Source organism: Danio aesculapii, chromosome 18 (genome assembly GCF_903798145.1).
Source record: "Danio aesculapii chromosome 18, fDanAes4.1, whole genome shotgun sequence".
In the NCBI taxonomy this organism is placed as follows: domain Eukaryota; kingdom Metazoa; phylum Chordata; class Actinopteri; order Cypriniformes; family Danionidae; genus Danio; species Danio aesculapii.
Genome location: NC_079452.1, coordinates 28,514,407 through 28,532,230, shown reverse-complemented (window position 1 = coordinate 28,532,230; position 17,824 = coordinate 28,514,407). Strand labels below are relative to the sequence as shown.

The 17,824-nt window shown below is 36.0% G+C and overlaps 2 protein-coding genes across 3 annotated transcripts in view; both read left to right on the top strand.

Moving 5' to 3' along the window:
• Positions 1–38: 38 nt before the first annotated feature.
• kctd14 (potassium channel tetramerization domain containing 14) lies at positions 39–7,802 on the top strand. The gene is made up of 2 exons (XM_056478280.1): positions 39–155; positions 2,957–7,802. The coding sequence occupies exons 1-2, from the start codon at positions 99–101 to the stop codon at positions 3,623–3,625; spliced, it is 726 nt and encodes a 241-aa protein (XP_056334255.1). The 5' UTR covers positions 39–98; the 3' UTR covers positions 3,626–7,802.
• Positions 7,803–10,743: 2,941 nt separating this feature from the next.
• The window catches only part of ints4 (integrator complex subunit 4), a 35,655-nt gene continuing 28,574 nt past the window's right edge, over positions 10,744–17,824 (top strand). The window contains exons 1-7 of one of the 2 annotated variants that reach the window (XM_056478197.1): positions 10,744–10,835; positions 13,052–13,246; positions 15,490–15,607; positions 15,832–15,938; positions 16,026–16,229; positions 16,320–16,370; positions 16,743–16,831. In XM_056478197.1, coding sequence (XP_056334172.1) covers positions 10,782–10,835; positions 13,052–13,246; positions 15,490–15,607; positions 15,832–15,938; positions 16,026–16,229; positions 16,320–16,370; positions 16,743–16,831 — 818 coding nt within the window. In that variant the 5' untranslated portion in view covers positions 10,744–10,781. Of the gene's footprint in view, positions 10,836–13,048; positions 13,247–15,489; positions 15,608–15,831; positions 15,939–16,025; positions 16,230–16,319; positions 16,371–16,742; positions 16,832–17,824 lie in introns of both variants that reach the window. The other variant, XM_056478196.1, reaches the window with a different exon arrangement.

Here is a 17,824-nt window from a genome sequence, read left to right as displayed (position 1 = left end):
TGTGTCATGGGTGGATCTTATAAAGTTACACTCACACATTCTCACCTGACTCACATTCACACCTCTCTCTGAGTGACCGCTGAAGTTTGAGCAGAATCATGAGTTTACCGGACTATAAAACAATTGGAAAACAGTCCTCAGCACCTGTGCAGTCGGTAAGTCAAAGAAACGTTTCCTTTCGGGTCGGTTTATGTAAGATTTTCAGCTCGAATGTTGTCTTTCGAGTAACAGCTGCTCAGTGTTTGAGCTTTTCTTTTGCTCGCGTTTATATTTGTAACATTCATGTACGTTTTTGACGCAATAACCAAGTCAGCATTGCGTGCTGATAAACTTTACGGTGGATTTCCACAGCACCACCTGTAAAGCAAACACACTCGACTTGTTTTATCCTACGCAAGTACACGAAACTTTAGTCAAGTTACAAGAAAGCTGTTATTTCCCTGTGGAATTGTATGCTTAAGGCGGAAACTGCTTAAAGATTATACAATGGCATTATTTTGAACATCAATTAAGCGTTTTAACTCGATTACAATATTTACCGAGATTAATAAAGTGTTGATGCTGAGCATTTGTAGGAAGTTATGTGTAAATGTACATTTGCTTCCCCCCCAGTGTTTGAATTATAGGAGGGGTTTGGGGGGGATTGACCCACCCGCCCCAATACTGAGCAATATTTTACATGTGTTATGTATTTAAATAATAATGTTAATAACTAAAATAATAGAAATATACATTTGACCACCCCTAAAACCATTGTGAAAGCATAATCACGGCAATCGGTCTATTATAGGAAAAAGTCTGAAATGGATGTTCTAGAGCAGTGTTTCCCAACCCTGTTCCTGAAGGCACACCAACAGTACACATTTTCAACTTCTTCCTCATCATACACACCTGAATCAACTCATCAGAACATTAGAAAAGACACCAAAACCTGAAGGTAATAGGTACTGTACTAAAATATGTGCTGTTGGTGTGCCTCCAGGAACAGGGTTGGGAAACACTGTTCTAGAGCACCGATAGACATCGTGTTCACAAGACTTTTTCACGTAAAATAGTTATTTGTATCTACATTTAGCCTGAAAGTAAAGACAAATTAGATGCATAATAACGTTTGTAGTTTGACCTACAGTAATATCTGAAATAGCTAATCAGAGAATACTGTAGGCCAGAATACACTAATTATCCTTCAAAACGCTGAAAACGTACATGATTAATCGTACATTTTAATCGGACAGGTTATTTTTGTCTTTTTTATTATATGGAAGAACCTATGATTTTAATGCCCTATGTGTGTGTTTATATATTTATTTATTTATTTATTTATTTATATATATACACATACATATATATATATATATATATATGTATATGTGTATATATATGTATATGTGTATATATATGTATATGTGTATATATATGTATATGTGTATATATGTAAATTTGTATATATATGTATATGTATCATGCATGTACAGGGGTTAGTAATGAAACTGAAATACCTGGTTTTAGACCACAATAATTCATTAGTATGGTGTAGGGCCTCCTTTTGCGGCCAGTACAGCATCGATGTGTCTTGGGAATGACAGACACAAGTCCTGCACAGTGGCCAGAGGGATTTTGAGCAGAGTAGTGTTCAAGTCACTACGTGATGCTGGTGAAGGAAAACTTTCGTGACTCGCTCCTCCAAAACACCCCAAAGTGCTCATTAATGTTTAGGTCGGGTGACTGTGCAGGCCATGGGAGATGTTCAACTTCGCTTTCATGTTCATCAAACCACTCTGTCTCCAGTCTTGCTGGGTGCATTTGTAGCGTAATGTTTTCTGCGTTGTGTTGAAATCAATGACACATCATACGAATCTTTGCCTGTATATCACGTCCTCGTTTATTCGCTGCTGAATCGCATGCTGATTGGGGAGACTTTATCAAAAGTCATACACAGTAAATAAATATTTTAGAACATTTAACAACAAAACATGTACCTGGATAACACAAAGGAACACATAAGAGGACTTGTGCAGCATAACAGCATGTAGTGATGTATTCAATCACACTATGAGAGAAAAATCATCGATATACATCATCATCATACAGTTACATCATCAAGATTCATTAGTTAACCGAAATGTGACACTCATTAAGTCACTGCATACACTTGTGTGACCTACCGCTGCTGAATCTCATGCAGACTGGGGAGAAGCAAAGCGCATGCACTCCCCAAATCAACATGGAGACAGGAAACCCCAAATATGGTCATGACAAGTGGAATCACAAAATAACAAATGTTTTTACCTTCCTGTTTTGCACCTGCTAAACATTGGTGCATTATCTTCCTGATACACAGTACTGCCTTCAGGATACAATGTTTGACCCATAGGGTGCACATGGTCCTCCAGAATGGTTTGGTTCAGACGTGCCTGTCTAGCAGAAGTATTGGGCCCAGGGAATCCCTTGATATTCCAGCCCAAACCATCACTGATCCACCACCATGCTTCACTATGGACATTCAGCAGTCTGGGTGGTACGCTTCTATGGGGCTTCTCCACACTGTAACTCTCCCAGATGTGGGAAAGACAGTGAAGGTGGACTCGTTAGAGAACAATACATGTTTCACTTTGTCCACAGCCCAATATTTTTGGTATTGGCACGAGTGATAGCAGCCGGCCATGTACATTAACCCTATAGATCCCACGACCAACTGTTTTGGTGGAAACAGGAGAGTTGAGGTGCTCATAATACTGTAGTGGGTTGGGTAGCTGTGATTTTATGTTCTTGGGATACTGGGATAGGGCCTGGACATCCCTATACTGGTGGAATATGCAATCAGTGAAGATTGGCAACCATGCTGAGAGTGGGAAAGAAAAATAAAGTGAGAGAAGAACAAAAAAAATCATTAACTTTAAAGTTTGTATCAACTATATTTCCTTCTAAGATGCATATTTTATCTCTTTCTCAACAGAAATCCCAGGTTGTGCGTCTGAACATTGGAGGTCATGTGTTCAGCACGACGCTGGGAACCATCCGTAAATTCCCGAACTCCACTCTGGCGGAGCTGATAAATGGATCCAGCAAACGCATGGACTCTGAGGGCCGCTACTTCATAGACCGCGACGGGACGCATTTTACACACATCCTGGAGTATCTCCGAACAGAAAAACTCCCCAGCGAACACTTGCAGGAGGTGCACAAAGAGGCGCTTTACTACGACATCAAACCTCTGGTCAAAGCCATCGAGGAGACGCCGCAGTTTTTCGGAGAGACCGTCGGAAGGCAGCAGTTTTTAGCCCGCGTGCCCAATTATCGAGAAAACCTGGAGGTGATCGTACGTGTGGCCAGAGCCGAGGCCATCGCTTCTCGACACTCCAACATTATCGTGTGTGTTTTAAGGACAGAAGACGATTTATCCAGATATAATGATGCTATCGACAGCCTGGACGCTCCCAGAGAGTCCGTGGTGAGCTTTGGTCCATGGAAAGCTCCGGCATCTGTTGAGGATCTGTTAGATTGCGTCAAAATGGACATAGAAGCTAAAGGATATAAAGTAAAGATTCAAGCGCACAGTGTAGATAAAGGGTTTCTCTTTAAGAGCTACGGCTTCTTCTATAAACTCATTTTCACCTGGTGGTAAGGGCTGGAAACGCCTATGCAACCTATTTTATCCATCTATGCAACAATTATAATGTAATATAATAATATAAATATAGCAATTAATGCCAATTGATAGTTATACAGTGAATGCCCTTCCAGCTGCAACCCAGTACTGGGAAACACCCATACGCACTTGCATTCATACACATACTACGGTCAATTTAGTTTATTCAATTCACCTATAGCGCATGTGTTTGGACTGTGGGGGAAACCGGAGCACCGGCAGGAAACCCACACCAACACGGGGAGAACATGCAAACTCCACACAGAAATGCCAACTGACCCAGCCGGGAGCTTCTTGCTGTGAGGTGAAAGCGCTAACCATTGAGCCACCGTGCCGCTCTAATATGATTTCTCTATTTAGAATTTGCAAGCAATAGTTTTCTGAAATTATATTATTAAGGAGAAAGTCCGATGTGTGAATATAAAACCAACATTACCCCAGTTATGACAGACGACTGTCAGTGAATGATGGGTAATAATATTTTATCTGTCAGGATGTGTTCAGCCCTTGTTTAATATTGACTCTAGTCTTACTGTCCTGTCATGTGGCCTAAAAAAGCATGTGCATGAATGTCTCTGAAACATTTAAAGGGCACCTATGACGAAAATCAACTTTTGGAAGCCGTTTGGACCGAACTGTGTGTAGGCATGTGTTCAGTGTCGTCTGCGGTGATAAAAAGACAATAAAGCCCAATCCCAATTCTATTTTTATACTCCTACCATTTCCCCTTGGCCATTGAAACAGAGTCTGAAGGAGAAGGGCTTCAAAATCTACCCCTAAGAAATGGGACAGCACTACAACAACACCTGCACATGTCATCATTTGTCATCACGATCTCTTGCTTCATATGAGATCAGATGATGGCGACTGCTGTAGTCATTCGTTGTGTTATTTTTTTGTATTTATCTTCAGGAAACAACTGAAGGCATATATCATGTTATCATGCTGATCAAATGTAGCAATAAGCTTGTAACTATACTGTGCATTTACACAGTGGCCATATTCATCATGTAAACAACATTAACATCATAGCAGACACTGTAAAAAGCTCATTCCCGGCCACTAGACTATTCTGAAAGGGTATTCGAGTGTCAGAATGTTGTGGGACTGCTGTACAGGAGTTATTATTATGGATTATAGATGACAAAATTTAGCTGAATTTTTTTTATTTTAGCGTTTAAAAAAATAAAAAATAAAAAAAGCATGACGGTAAATGTATTAAAGGGCACCTATGGTGAAAAATCTACTTCTCAAGCTGTTTGGACAGAAATGTGTGCAAGTATAGTGTATAAACTGTCATATTGGGGTGAAATTAACACACCCAGTCCTTTTTTTTCAAATTTAACAACATAAAAACGGTGGACCAATTGGAGCGGTTTTCAGATCGACCACAACTTTACGTAGAAGTGCGGTTCCCCGCCCACCAATATTGATTGACAGCTGCACATTAACATGTCCGGTAGTCACGTGTATAATCATATCAACAAGAGAGGACAAGCGCAAAGCAGCCGGGAATAAAAGGTGTGTTCAGTTCACTAGGATCATCAAACGTGATCAAGAGTGAGTTTCACAAGTTTAACATGTTTTAAAACAGAGCACGTGTGTAATGAATTACAGAGACTTACTTCACCTCAGCACAGCCGCGTGTCAGAACAATTATAAAGGAAGACGCTTCAATCCCGCTTTGTGGACGTTAAATCGGGTTTATTTTGTACATTAACATAACAGATATCCATACAGCAGTGGAGATTAACCTGTATCCTGTCACATATGCGTGCAAAACGAGTGCAAAGCTTAACGCGCTGTCTGATGCAAAAAATGCATCAAATACTGATTGTTAAAGTTCTTACTGTAGTATTTCTCACACACGTTACGTTAGATCTGCTTCCTGAGGCAGCCGAGGGCGGCGATTGCTTTCAGGCATGTGGGAACGGTGGGCGGGGAGGACTAGCCTTAAAGGGCCAGTACAAAAACACAGCAAAACCTTATTTCCAGCTATAATACAGACACTTCAAACAGCTCTAATAAATAATCTGATGGGTGTGTTGAGCTGAAACTTTACAGACACAATCTGGGGACACTAAAGACTTATATTAAATATGAAAAAAGGGGTAACCTATGTGCCCTTTAAATCATGTGCTTGTTTGTTGTAAAAATGTGTAATAATGACAAAAAATACTAATTTGTGCATCTCCTTACTTCTGTGTGCAGCCATGCTGCCGTTCTAGATGGTGTATTCTGGGGAATTTTTGTACCCCTTGGTTTGGAGTGTAATCCTGAAAAATCTGTTTCAAGGGCTATCTAGATCTTCCCGTTAGCCCTACGCCTTCAAGCTAAGAGAATTGGGACACCCCTACCCCTTCACGTGAACGCGCAAAACGAGCGGTAAGGGCTAAGGTGTACAATTGGGATTGGGCCTAAGTCTCTTTTTAAAAATATTTTCAAGTTAAAATAGGATCCAAATTCCTCCCGCTTTGAGGCCCACCGCAGCGTGACATAGGAGTGCGGTTTCCACACTTACCGAATCAATTGACCGTCGCGTATTAACATGTCTCCGTAGTTTCTAGGATTAAAAGATCGCTGTGATCATCAATAATCATCAAATGTGATCAAGAATGAGTTTAAAATGTTTAAAACAATGCATGTTTGAAATAAAATAAGTTAAAGACAGTAAAATCGCTGTAATTCATCACCACTGCTGCATGTCAGTGTAATTACAAAACGAGATGCTTTAATCCTGGTTTGTTGACATTGAATCAGGTTTATTTTGTACAGTAACATAACGGATATCATGCAGAAGTGGATATTAACGTGTATTCTGTCACATTTGCCATGCAAAACAGTGCAAAGTTAAACATGTTAAGCAAACTTTGTAACGACATTGTGTGTGACTCATCGTTACAAAAAGGCTTGAATTCACTCCACAACAAATATATCAAATAACCGATGGGGAAAGTTCTCGCTGTAGTAGGGAGATCTGCTTCATTCTTGTCTGTCACTGTGCTGTTTATCTGACGTGAGACGCAGCAGGAGTGTAGGTTACCCATCAGAGTGATACAGAGAGATCTCTGTGGCTCTGACACGTAACAGTGGGCGGGGCGAACCAGTTCATTAGGATTAAAAGCAAAGGCAACAGCTACAATGTGCTCAGAGCGGAGAAACCTAATATTCTGAAAGGTATAATAAATAATCTGATGGGTGTTTTGAGCTGAAACTTTACAGAGACATTCTGGAGACACAAAAGACTTATCTTAAATCTTTAAAAAGAGGTAAAATAGGTGCCCTTTAAAGAAAATTAGGAATAGGAATATACCTTTTAGTAAAAATTTATTATTATATTTTGGCTAAAATTAGTGTGTTATTGATGAATCATCTGATTGTGGTTATATGATCTGATTGCAATTATTTGGGATAATAATAGTGAAGTTTAAAGTTTATTTTAACAAATTTTGCTATTCGAATAAAGAAATTCACGCAGATACATAAATGCAGCCAAGGGATATAGTGCAAAACAGTGCAGTTTAACGTTTCTAATTAATTATTTTGTATTTAATTTCTTTACATTAATGGAATGCTAAAGACACTTATATTCCTGTATACAAGGTGTATTGAAGCATTAGGATTTATTTTATTTTAACTTCATTACATTTCAGCTACATTTCAAAGAAGTAAGTTATTATTAGTCTGGATTTGATGTCATTAGGAATGTGTTTTGAATAAAATATTGGTTAGTGTTATGCTTTTTGTTAGGGATAAAGTACATCCAGCAGGCTGTTATCTCAGAATATGAGCCTGTGTTATTTAGTGGTTGTTATTTTGGGAAAACATACCCTGGAATGTCACAGCTGACCAATCAGAAGTGAGTTTTATTAGTCTTAATAATGATAATTTAATATATACTGTGTGTAATGTGTAACGTTTTGGCATGTATTAGGCAGATGATAGCATCCAAAATGTATTTCCCTCCATTCAGGATTCATGCGATCTGTTCATGAATGCCCAATTTGTTTTATAAGAATGACCATTTATAGCAGAATTAGGTGCAGTTTATACACTAATATTATTATTGCTATAATTTGTTCCATATCTGTATATGTTGTCTGTTCAGTTTTGTATGTACTCATTGTCTGCTTCATTTTGTTAACTGATCAATAAAGTTGCAAATTATTTAAAGAAAGTTATTTGCCAACAATCTAGCATTAATGCTATAATTTGCGCCATAAATAATTTTCCAGCCTGATCTTACGAGAAAACGTAAGTATTTTACATTTTGACAGTTTAGTGGCTAATTCGTACGAGTTCAGTCGTACGAAATTGTACGATTTTAAAAAGGAGGCGTGGCACCTAACCCCGCCCCTAAACCCAACCGTCATTGGCGGATGAGCAAATCGTACTAAATTGTACGAATTAGATCGTACGAATTAGATTGTAGAGATTGTGTTGAATTTTCGTGTACAGTTTCTTATGTACACATTGTCTGCTTCACTTGATCATCATGATTATGTAAAATTATGTAGAGAGTTATTTACCATATCCAGCAGTTTTAGCATCACATTACTTCATATTTGTTTGTAAAAATTGTTATAAGATAGAAAAGATGAATGATTGTAACGATTTTTTTTTCAGTGAAGCTCACAAACTAATGCAAATTATAGCATTAATAATATTGGGATACAAGAAGGTTGCTGGTTCGAGTCTCGACTGGGCCAGTTGGCATTTCTGTGTGGAGTTTGCATGTTCTCCCTGTGTTGGTGTGGGTTTCCTCCGGGTGCTCTGTTTTCCCCAACAGTCTAAAACACACGCGCTACAGGTGAATTGATTAACTAAATTGGCTGTAGTTTGTGTATGTGGGTTTTCCAGTACTGGGTTGCAGCTGGAAGGGCATCCTCTGTGTAAAACATATGCTGGATTAGCCGGCAGTTCATTCCGCTGTGGCGACCCCTGATGAACGAAGGGACTAAGCCAAAGGAAAATGAATAAATAGAGTTTTTTAATATGTACAGGATGTTTTAGTCTAGTTCATTATCCTCCATGGCACTGTCATCAGGGATGGCCAAAAATACATTGAAATGTATTGTAAAATAAATTACCAAATACCTGTATCAAAAATAAACTACAAAATACAGCAGCCACAAATGTATTAAAACAAAATACTGTATTTTTGTATTTTAAAAATACTTTTACAACCTTCTTTGCAAACCTTTCATGATTAGACCTATCCGATCAGTCCCTTGACTGTTAATGAAGTAAACAAGATATGATAGCTACAGCTTTTCTCTGAGGAAGTTTTAGCAGAGTCTCTGCCCCCTCGTTCACCTATTGTCTTCCTGTACATTTTTAAACTAATTTTCCTTATTATTCATTTGTTTTTTGTTGTTATTTTGTTCAAATTTCATACAGAAAGCCCTGTTCAATGCAGATAATGAGTTACAATATAGTATTATATCTGTTGATTATGTTTCCACCCAGTGTGTGGCTAGTAAAATCTATATAATCTCTGTAAAATGATTATTCAACCTCTTAACATTCTTATATTTTAAAAGGGTGATACGTGAAGTGTTTAATAAATTCTAAATAAATAAATAAAGTGTTTTTAAATGATTTTTAAACAGATTTTTTTCATTAATCTATTTTTTTTCTGCAGTTCAATAGGCCTACCTAATGTATATGATATCTGAAAACTAAAAAAAATGTTTTAGTCATTTCCATATGTAGTTTCCATATAATTTCTTTAATGCACAACTTAAAAACATGACATCTCAAAATGACTTAAAATGGACATCAATTTTTGCAAATAAACATCTCTCTCTCTCTCTCTCTCTCTCTCTCTCTCTCTCTCTCTCTCTCTCTCTCTCTCTATATATATATATATATCCTGCTAATGTTGTATAATCTGAGTCAGGTGTTTTTGACTAGTCTGTAAAGACTGAATTTCGGTATTATTAAATATTAGTGGTTCATATATTGTCATCATATATTGGCAGACATCTTTGATCTTCATTAACTATATTCATGGAAATTTAAACAGTCAGTGAAGTATTGTGGGTATCGCCACGATATAATGCATAATTTCCTTCCATACTCCAAGCATTGACCACCTTCTTCATTATAAATACATTTTCTGTTCTAATCTCAAGTCTAGGCAAGTAACTGAGAAAGCTCCAATCATGTAGACTTCTTACAAAGTATTTATAAAACTACAAAAATACAAGACACTGATGTGTTTTGATATAAAATTTTAAGCAATTTTCATCAACCCTTTTAAGTACAAATTACAAAAAATACCATTTTGTATTTGAAATACATGTATCAAAATACTGGTGCAGTGGGTAGCACATTCGCCTCACAGCAAGAAGGTCGCTGGTTCGAGCCTCGGCTGGGTCAGTTGGCATTTCTGTGTGAAGTTTGCATGTTCTTCCCACGTTCGTGTGGGTTTCCTCCGGGTGCTCCGGTTTCCCCCTCAAGTCCCCCACAAAGACATGTGCTATAGGTGAATTGGGTGAGCTTAAATTGACTGTGTATGAGTGTGTGTGTTTCCCAGTGATGTGTTGCGGCTGGAAGGGCATCCACTGCGTAAAACATATGCTGGATAAATTGGTGGTTCATTCTGCTGTGGTGACCCCAGATTAATAAAGGGACTAAGCTGAAAAGAAAATGAATGAATCAATAAATGCTGCTCACCCATGACTGAATTATAGCCTGTTAAATATTATTTTATCCATTATACTTCTCAAAACAATATTTAAATTTCTGATATTACTAAGAAACGTTGTGGCCAATCAAACACAGCCCTGTGCGTGCATATTAATGATCTCGTGTGCAAATTCAGTTTTGTTCCTATTGGCCTGATTTTTGACTGGGATTTTACACTCACGTGATTTACGTGAAAATGAGGAAACAATGATGTTTGAAGTTTACGGTATGCTATTTCCATGTACTCAAGTCTTATTATTCGTCTAGCCTAGGTATGTCCAGATTTTGATAATATGGCGCCTTTAAAAGCTTTAAAAACTGTGCTAGTGTGGTTTCTGAACTTCTCCGTCCATGTGGTGTCGCTGTACTCTGACGCCGACAAACAGCGCATGCGTGAAGAAGAGTTGGAGCGCAGCCGTGTTGAAGCATAAACACAGCGATGGCAGCTCATCTGAAGAAACGAGTTTATGAGGAATTCTCTAAAGTTTCTCAGGTGAACATATAAACATGACATAGTCTGATGTTATAATGTCATATTATATTTTTCTGGTGACGTTAATATAATTACAGTGTATTGGGAATGAATGTGAAACAGCTAGCATTTAGCTAGCTTGAGTGGGATTGTTGATGTAACCGTTATTATTTGTGTTGTTAACTATTAAATCCATTAATGTTATATGGTTTTGTTTAAAGTGTGTTTTAGTCTGGTGATAATGGAAGCAAAATTTGTGGAAAAGCAGATACATTTGTGTTTATTTTATTCTAAGTTCACTCTTAATGGTACATTTTGCTTGTCACTTTAATTTTCTTTTAATGACTTCTCTTCCCAGTACTGGGTTGCAGCTGGAAGGGCATCCGCTGTGTAAAACATATGCTGGATAAGTTGGCGGTTCATTCCACTGTGGCCACCCCTCAAGGATAATGGGGTTAAGTCGAAGGAAGAATGAATGAATGACTTGTCATTTCCAGAATCTGTTCTTTATGGCTTAAAGCAGGGGTCACCAATCTTGGTCCTGGAGGGCCGGTGTCCCTGCAGAGTGTAGCTCCAACTTGCCTTAACACACCTGCCTGGATGTTTCAAGTATACCTAATAAGACCTTGATTAGCTTGTTCAGGTGTGTTTGATTAGAGTTGGAGCAAAAATCTGTAGGGCACCGGCCCTCCAGGAGCAAGTTTGGTGAACCTTGGCTTAAAGTATTAAATAGCTCACATAAATGTTTGTTTTTTGCGGTTTTGACACAGTACTTGAAATACCAGGACTATAATGCCTAAAATTTTTTCGTACTTGTTTATATTATGGCATATTGAGAATGTCACAGAATTGACTACTTTACTAATGTTTATTTAAGGATTCTGGAGATCAATTTAAAGACAATTTGAAAGACAATTTAAGGCCAAGTCAGTGCAGACGTTATATATATATATATATATATATATATATATATATATATATATATATATATATATATATATATATATATATATACATTAAATTATGTTGCTTGTGCTTCCAAACAAATTTTCTTAATATTTTGTTCTACAATTGGCATATCAAAACATCTTTAAATAAATGTGCAGTTGATTAATTTGTCCTGTTTTTTGAGAAATTATATATATTTTTAAAGAAATGATAAATGTTTATGTTTAACATGGGAAGCAAAACATTGCAAAAAAATGTTTTCTTAGTTTGTTGGTTTATTTCTAGTTCAACTATCTAAACTTTGTCTAGACAAGCAAATCATATTGTGTTTTTAAGAAAAAAAAATATTTTAAGAAATAGTGAGTCAAAATGAAGTGAGTTTTTCCTTAAAACAAGCAAAATACGCTTGTTATTAATACGCTTTGCTTGTTTTAGGGTAAAGCTGACTTATTTTTGACTCCTTATTTCTTAAAACAAGACAATATTTTTTGCTTGTGTAGAAAATACTTCTTGATTTAAGAATTTTTGGATATTTGAACTAGAAACAGGTTTTAATTAAGATTGTTTAAATCACAGCCTCTCTTTAATTTTTATTAATATAAGACTTATTTCTAATGTACTTTTGTTTTACATGTAAATGTATTTTGATTATAGATTTCCTGTAAGTTTTCTTTAACAGTTAGACCCAAAAACAATATGGAACAGCGACATCTTTATTTTTTTATTTATTTATGTATTTTTATATTGTAGTGTTTGGAAGCAGAGTCATTGAAGGCCTTAAGTTATTTAGTAATTCATTTGTTACCTAAATTTGATGCAATGTACATCAGCACAATAGTGTATTAGGAACAGGAAGTTTGGCCAGAGGAGAAATGGTCGTGCCCAACTGAGCCTGGTTTCTCTCAAGGTTTTTTTCCCCCTTCACTTTCGTCAATTGGTGAAGTTTGTTCCTCGCCACTGGCCTGCTTGGTTTGGGACATGTAGAGCTGCGCATCGATGGATTTGCTCTTCAGTGTTTGGACTTTCAGCAGTGAAAATTAAACCACACTGAACTGAACTAAACTTTACGAATTCACTAGAACTTCTATGTTAAGCTGCTTTGACACAATCTACATTGTAAAAGCGCTAATGAAATGTAGATAAAATGAATTGTACTTTCAAACTCTGAAGTAACGCTATTATTGATCAAATTTACATTTAGAGCAGATATTGATGCATTGTGTTCCCCTAAGATTACTCATTATTCCCTTTTGCTAATTAAAATCCTTTGATGATCTGTTTTGCAGCAGGTGACTCTCGAGGAGGTTCCTTCAAAGAAGCTTCGGCTGACCAAACCCAGTAAATCTGCGGCTCTTCACATTGACCTGTGTAAAGCCACCAACCCCACAGACGCCCTGCAGTACCTACTGAGCTTTGCACGCAAACCTGTGGAGGCCGAGAGCGTGGAGGGAGTGGTGCGCATACTGCTCGAGCACTATTATAAGGTATCATAATCATAAACACTCATACAAATTCCTCAATATTAATATTAAAGTGACCCTGTTATGCTATATTTATTTCTTTACATTTTTTAATATATACATATAAGTCAAAATATATATATGTCAAAATTTTTAGCACTCCTGTGAATTTATTATTTATTTATTTTCCAAATATTTCCCAAATGATGTTTAACAGATTTAGGAATTTTTCACAGTATTTCCTATAATATTTTTTCTTCTGGAGAAAGTCTTGTTGTGTTTTATTTTAGCTAGAATAAAAGCAGTTTTTCATATTTTTTTAAAACCATATTAAGGTCAATATTATTAGCCCCCTTAAGCAATATTTGTTTTCGACTGTCTACAAAACAAACCACTGTTATGCAATGACTTGCCTAATTACCCGAACTTGCCCAATTAACCTAGTAAAGCCTTTAAATGTCACTTTAAGCTGAATACTAGTTTCCTATTATGTATTAGTCAACTATTATGTACTGTCATCATGACAAAGATAAAATAAATGAGTTTTTAGTAATAAGGTATTAAAAACTATTTTGTTTAGAAATATAAAATATGTTTAGAATAAATCTGTCCGTTAAAGAGAAATTGGGGAAAATTGTACAGGGGGGGGCTAATAATTCTGACTTTAACTGTATTTTATATTGGTTTTAGCATAAGAAAATAAACAGTAACATTAACTAGAATGGAAAAGTACAAAGGCCATTTCACAATACAGACAATGTCGGACACAATATCTTCAATAAAGCTTAAGAACAAATAGATTAAATAAATGAAATGCATTATAGAGAAGTGTGTAGGTTCCAGAACTCAGCGCATGCCAAAGCAATCCAGCACACAAAGAGTTACAAGTCAGCATCACTAATAAAAAGCCTTATTGGATTCCAGGTTTTTGAAAAATATCTTGTCTATTTGCCAACCCATATCTGACCCTGTTATGCTTTTTTTAATTATTATATTTCATTCAGTGCGTGTTGTAGCTGTAAAAAGTTTTGAATTACTTTTATAATTACTGTATTTAATTACATCACTCAATGCTGCTTAAGATTTCTATACATTTCAGTGCATACTTACTTACTCCCAGGGCCATTTATATCGAAGTTGATATTTAGCCACACCATATTGGTGTTTTGTAGCATTTAATTTTTATGAGATGGGCTGTTAGCCCAACGCTCAACCCCCAACCTGGAGGACCAGGAGATGCAGACATTCACTACGGACAGTTTAGCTTACTCAATTCACCTAAAGCACATGTGTTTGTACTGTGGGGGAAACCGGAGCACCCAGAGGAAACCCACACCAACACGAGGAGAACATGCAAACTCCACACAGAAAAGCTAACTGACACACCTGGGGCTCAAACCAGCGACCTTCTTGCTGTGAGGCGACAGCGCTACCCACTGAGCCATGTATTACTAGTTACATCATTAAATTTGTATTTAAATTACATTAATAAATACTGTATTTAATTACTTCACTCAATGCTGCTTAAGATTCCTATACATTTCAGTGCGTAGGCAGTAGAAAGAAAACCCAGATCTTTGAATTTGAGTCAAACTGCATGTTTTAGATTTATTAAATGTTATAATACCTAAAAAAAAGAAAGTTAATCATTGTACATAACAAAGTATGACATTTACAAAAGAAATTACCTTATATCTTATACATTCCATTACCATATATTTAATTCATAGTTTTTTAAAGATTGACAAATGTAAAAAAAAATTGTTAGTATATTTTCCATAATTATATATATATACACACATATTTATATATATATATATATATATATACACACACACACACACACACACACACACACACACACACACACACACATATATATATATATATATATATATATATATATATATATACATATACACACAGTTGAAGTTAGAAATTATTTGCTCCTCTGAATTATTAGCCCATCTGTTTATTTTTTTTTTATTTATGAACAGTATTATAGACGGGTACATAAGAATTAAATAGTAATGCATAATTGACAAGTAATCTTTTAAGTAATTTTATATAATTTGTAAATATGTAACCCAACAGTGATTGTGCGTGAATAATGTATGTATGTAAACAAACACTTGAAATATTTATCACCCACAACGTTAAACGTGAGATATTTGCCCGTTTGTTTTTATATGTAAATGATTAAATATTATTATGCATTATTTTCTATAACAGTTTTTTTATTTTATTTTTGATAATGTGGTCTACAGGAGTCTGATAACTCGGTCAGGCTGAAGATCGCATCTCTGCTTGGTTTATTATCAAAAACACAAGGCTTTGCTTCAGACTGCATAGTGGATGATGCTATAAACACGCTGAACTCTGAAAGTAAGTGTAAAATCATTTCATATTTAATTTAAAGATGCAGGAAAAATATATACATACATGTTGTTGAAACCAAAATAGAACATCTTATTAATGTTTGTCTCATTCATATATCTTACATTTGAATGCTGAATATAATGTAAGCTTGTACAATAAGTAAGCATAGTTTAGTTAGCATCAGTCATGTGTGGAAATTGAGTTTTTCCTCATATATTGTGCCGTTTCAGAGTCTCATCAGGTTCTGGCGCAGCTTCTGGACACTCTGCTGATCATCGGTACTCAACTCCCTGACAAGATCGCTGTCATTCAGAGGCTCATAGATGTAGCGTGCAAGGTGACTATACGTACAATGTTAAATCAGGCTAAAAGTTTTCAGAAATATGTTTCTTACATTCAGTTTTCATGTCGTCTTGTTCCTCAGCATCTGTCGAGCACTTATTTTGGTGTGAGAAATAAGTGTCTCCAGCTGCTGGGCTGTCTAGGTACAGTTGATAAGCCTCTCAGTAAAGAGACTGATGCGGCAGCCGGAGCACAAACATCTGCCGTACGGGATGTGCTGAGTGTGATCAGCGACTATTTTCAGGATCAGGACCCTCGTGTTCGCACCGCCGCCATCAAAGCCATGGTACTTCACCTCTGGAGAATAATTCTGTGTTAAAACTGCAGGTCACTGTTATTTATGACTTTAAATGAGCGGATTTCTTTCTCTCATCAGCTGCAGCTACATGAAAGAGGGATGAAAATTCAGCAGACTATTTACACCCAGGTCAAGACAAAATACACACACATATTACACCACTGTTCCAATATTTTGGTGTCTATGTTAGCTCCATTACTCCAGTCTTCAGCATCGAATAGCCTTTCAGTAATCATTCTAATATACTGATTGGCTGATTAATTATCAGTTGTGATGCTTCAATATTTGTGGAAACTACTATACTTATTTTCAAGAATGATATAATGAATGTAGTTAAACACAATATAATATTATAAATGTTTTGTTTAGCTTTTTTGCATCAGTTTTTATGCATTCCTCCTGACCCCAGTAATGCATGTTTTTATTTTTAATTCCTCTATTCATAGGGTTACAGAACTCATGTCTAATCTCTAATTTATGAATGTCTTGTCTTATGATCAGGCCTGTAAGCTCTTGAGTGATGATTATGAGCAGGTTCGTTCGGCAGCAGTGCAGATGGTTTGGGTCCTGAGCCAGCTTTATCCCGAGAGGTGGGAAATATTGCTAGAATGTTTTTATAATGTGTATAACTGCCTGATGTGCTTTATTTAAGCAATTAATTATACATTCTGCATTTATGGACATAATGCTGTCAACTTGGAATAGTTTACAAAACATTTTGGAACATTTATTCTCCTTTGAAAATGTTTAGTTATGATTTAGCTTTACCTTTTTTTGGTATTGTTTGGTATGTGTTTGTTTTTATTGTTTGCATTTATGTAAGCTGTTGTTATCTGTTTCTGCCTTTCTTAGCCAAGTTTTCCTTAGTTAAATAGAACGGATGAACGAATGAATGAATTAAGAAGTGAATGACAGTTAAGCATGCACTCTTATTTAGTTAGTTTTTTATTTATTAAAAAGAATAGGGAGAGAAAATATATCTAAATAAAAATATCTAAATAATCACAGAAATGACCTAACAAATGATTTCAATTCATAACAAATGTATATATTTTACATTCCAGTAAAGTACAGTTTACTTGCTATACAAGCAGACAAAAACATCTTAACACAGTCACTTTTTTTCGTTTACTCATTTAGCAGATGCTTTTATCTAAAGTGGCTTACAGATGAAGTCACGAATAGCAATAATCTTTGTAGCCTGATCAAATCTGGTGGCGTACTCCGTAGTACTCTGTAGTAGTGTGTACTAGTGAAGTTTTCAAGTCTCAAACTTCTACTTCACAAAAATACAATGCAATAAGTCTGTTCAGTCTTCAAGAGTACAGTGCTCAGCTAGTACACCCACTTTTGGAAATTAATATTTTTATTCATTTCCCAGTCAATATAGCCAATAATGTTTGGTGCATTTAAACAGTTTTATTAAATCGTTGTATTTATTAAAGTAAGAGTTTGATCACTGGACATCTTTAGGAATTTAAATTCAAACAAGTTTTTGCAAAACAAATTGCAAACTGCAAGTTGTCAACTAAATATTATATTATTTATTTTTCTTTAGATTTTTTCTGTTTATTGAAGTTTAA

What these genes read in the sequence shown, in the direction of transcription:
- kctd14 (XM_056478280.1), top strand. Translation starts at nt 99, where the DNA reads ATGAGTTTACCGGACTATAAAACAATTGGAAAACAGTCCTCAGCACCT. An exon ending in CCTCAGCACCTGTGCAGTCG is followed by an intron (nt 156 to 2,956) that starts GTAAGTCAAAGA and finishes CTTTCTCAACAG; the next exon opens with AAATCCCAGGTTGTGCGTCT.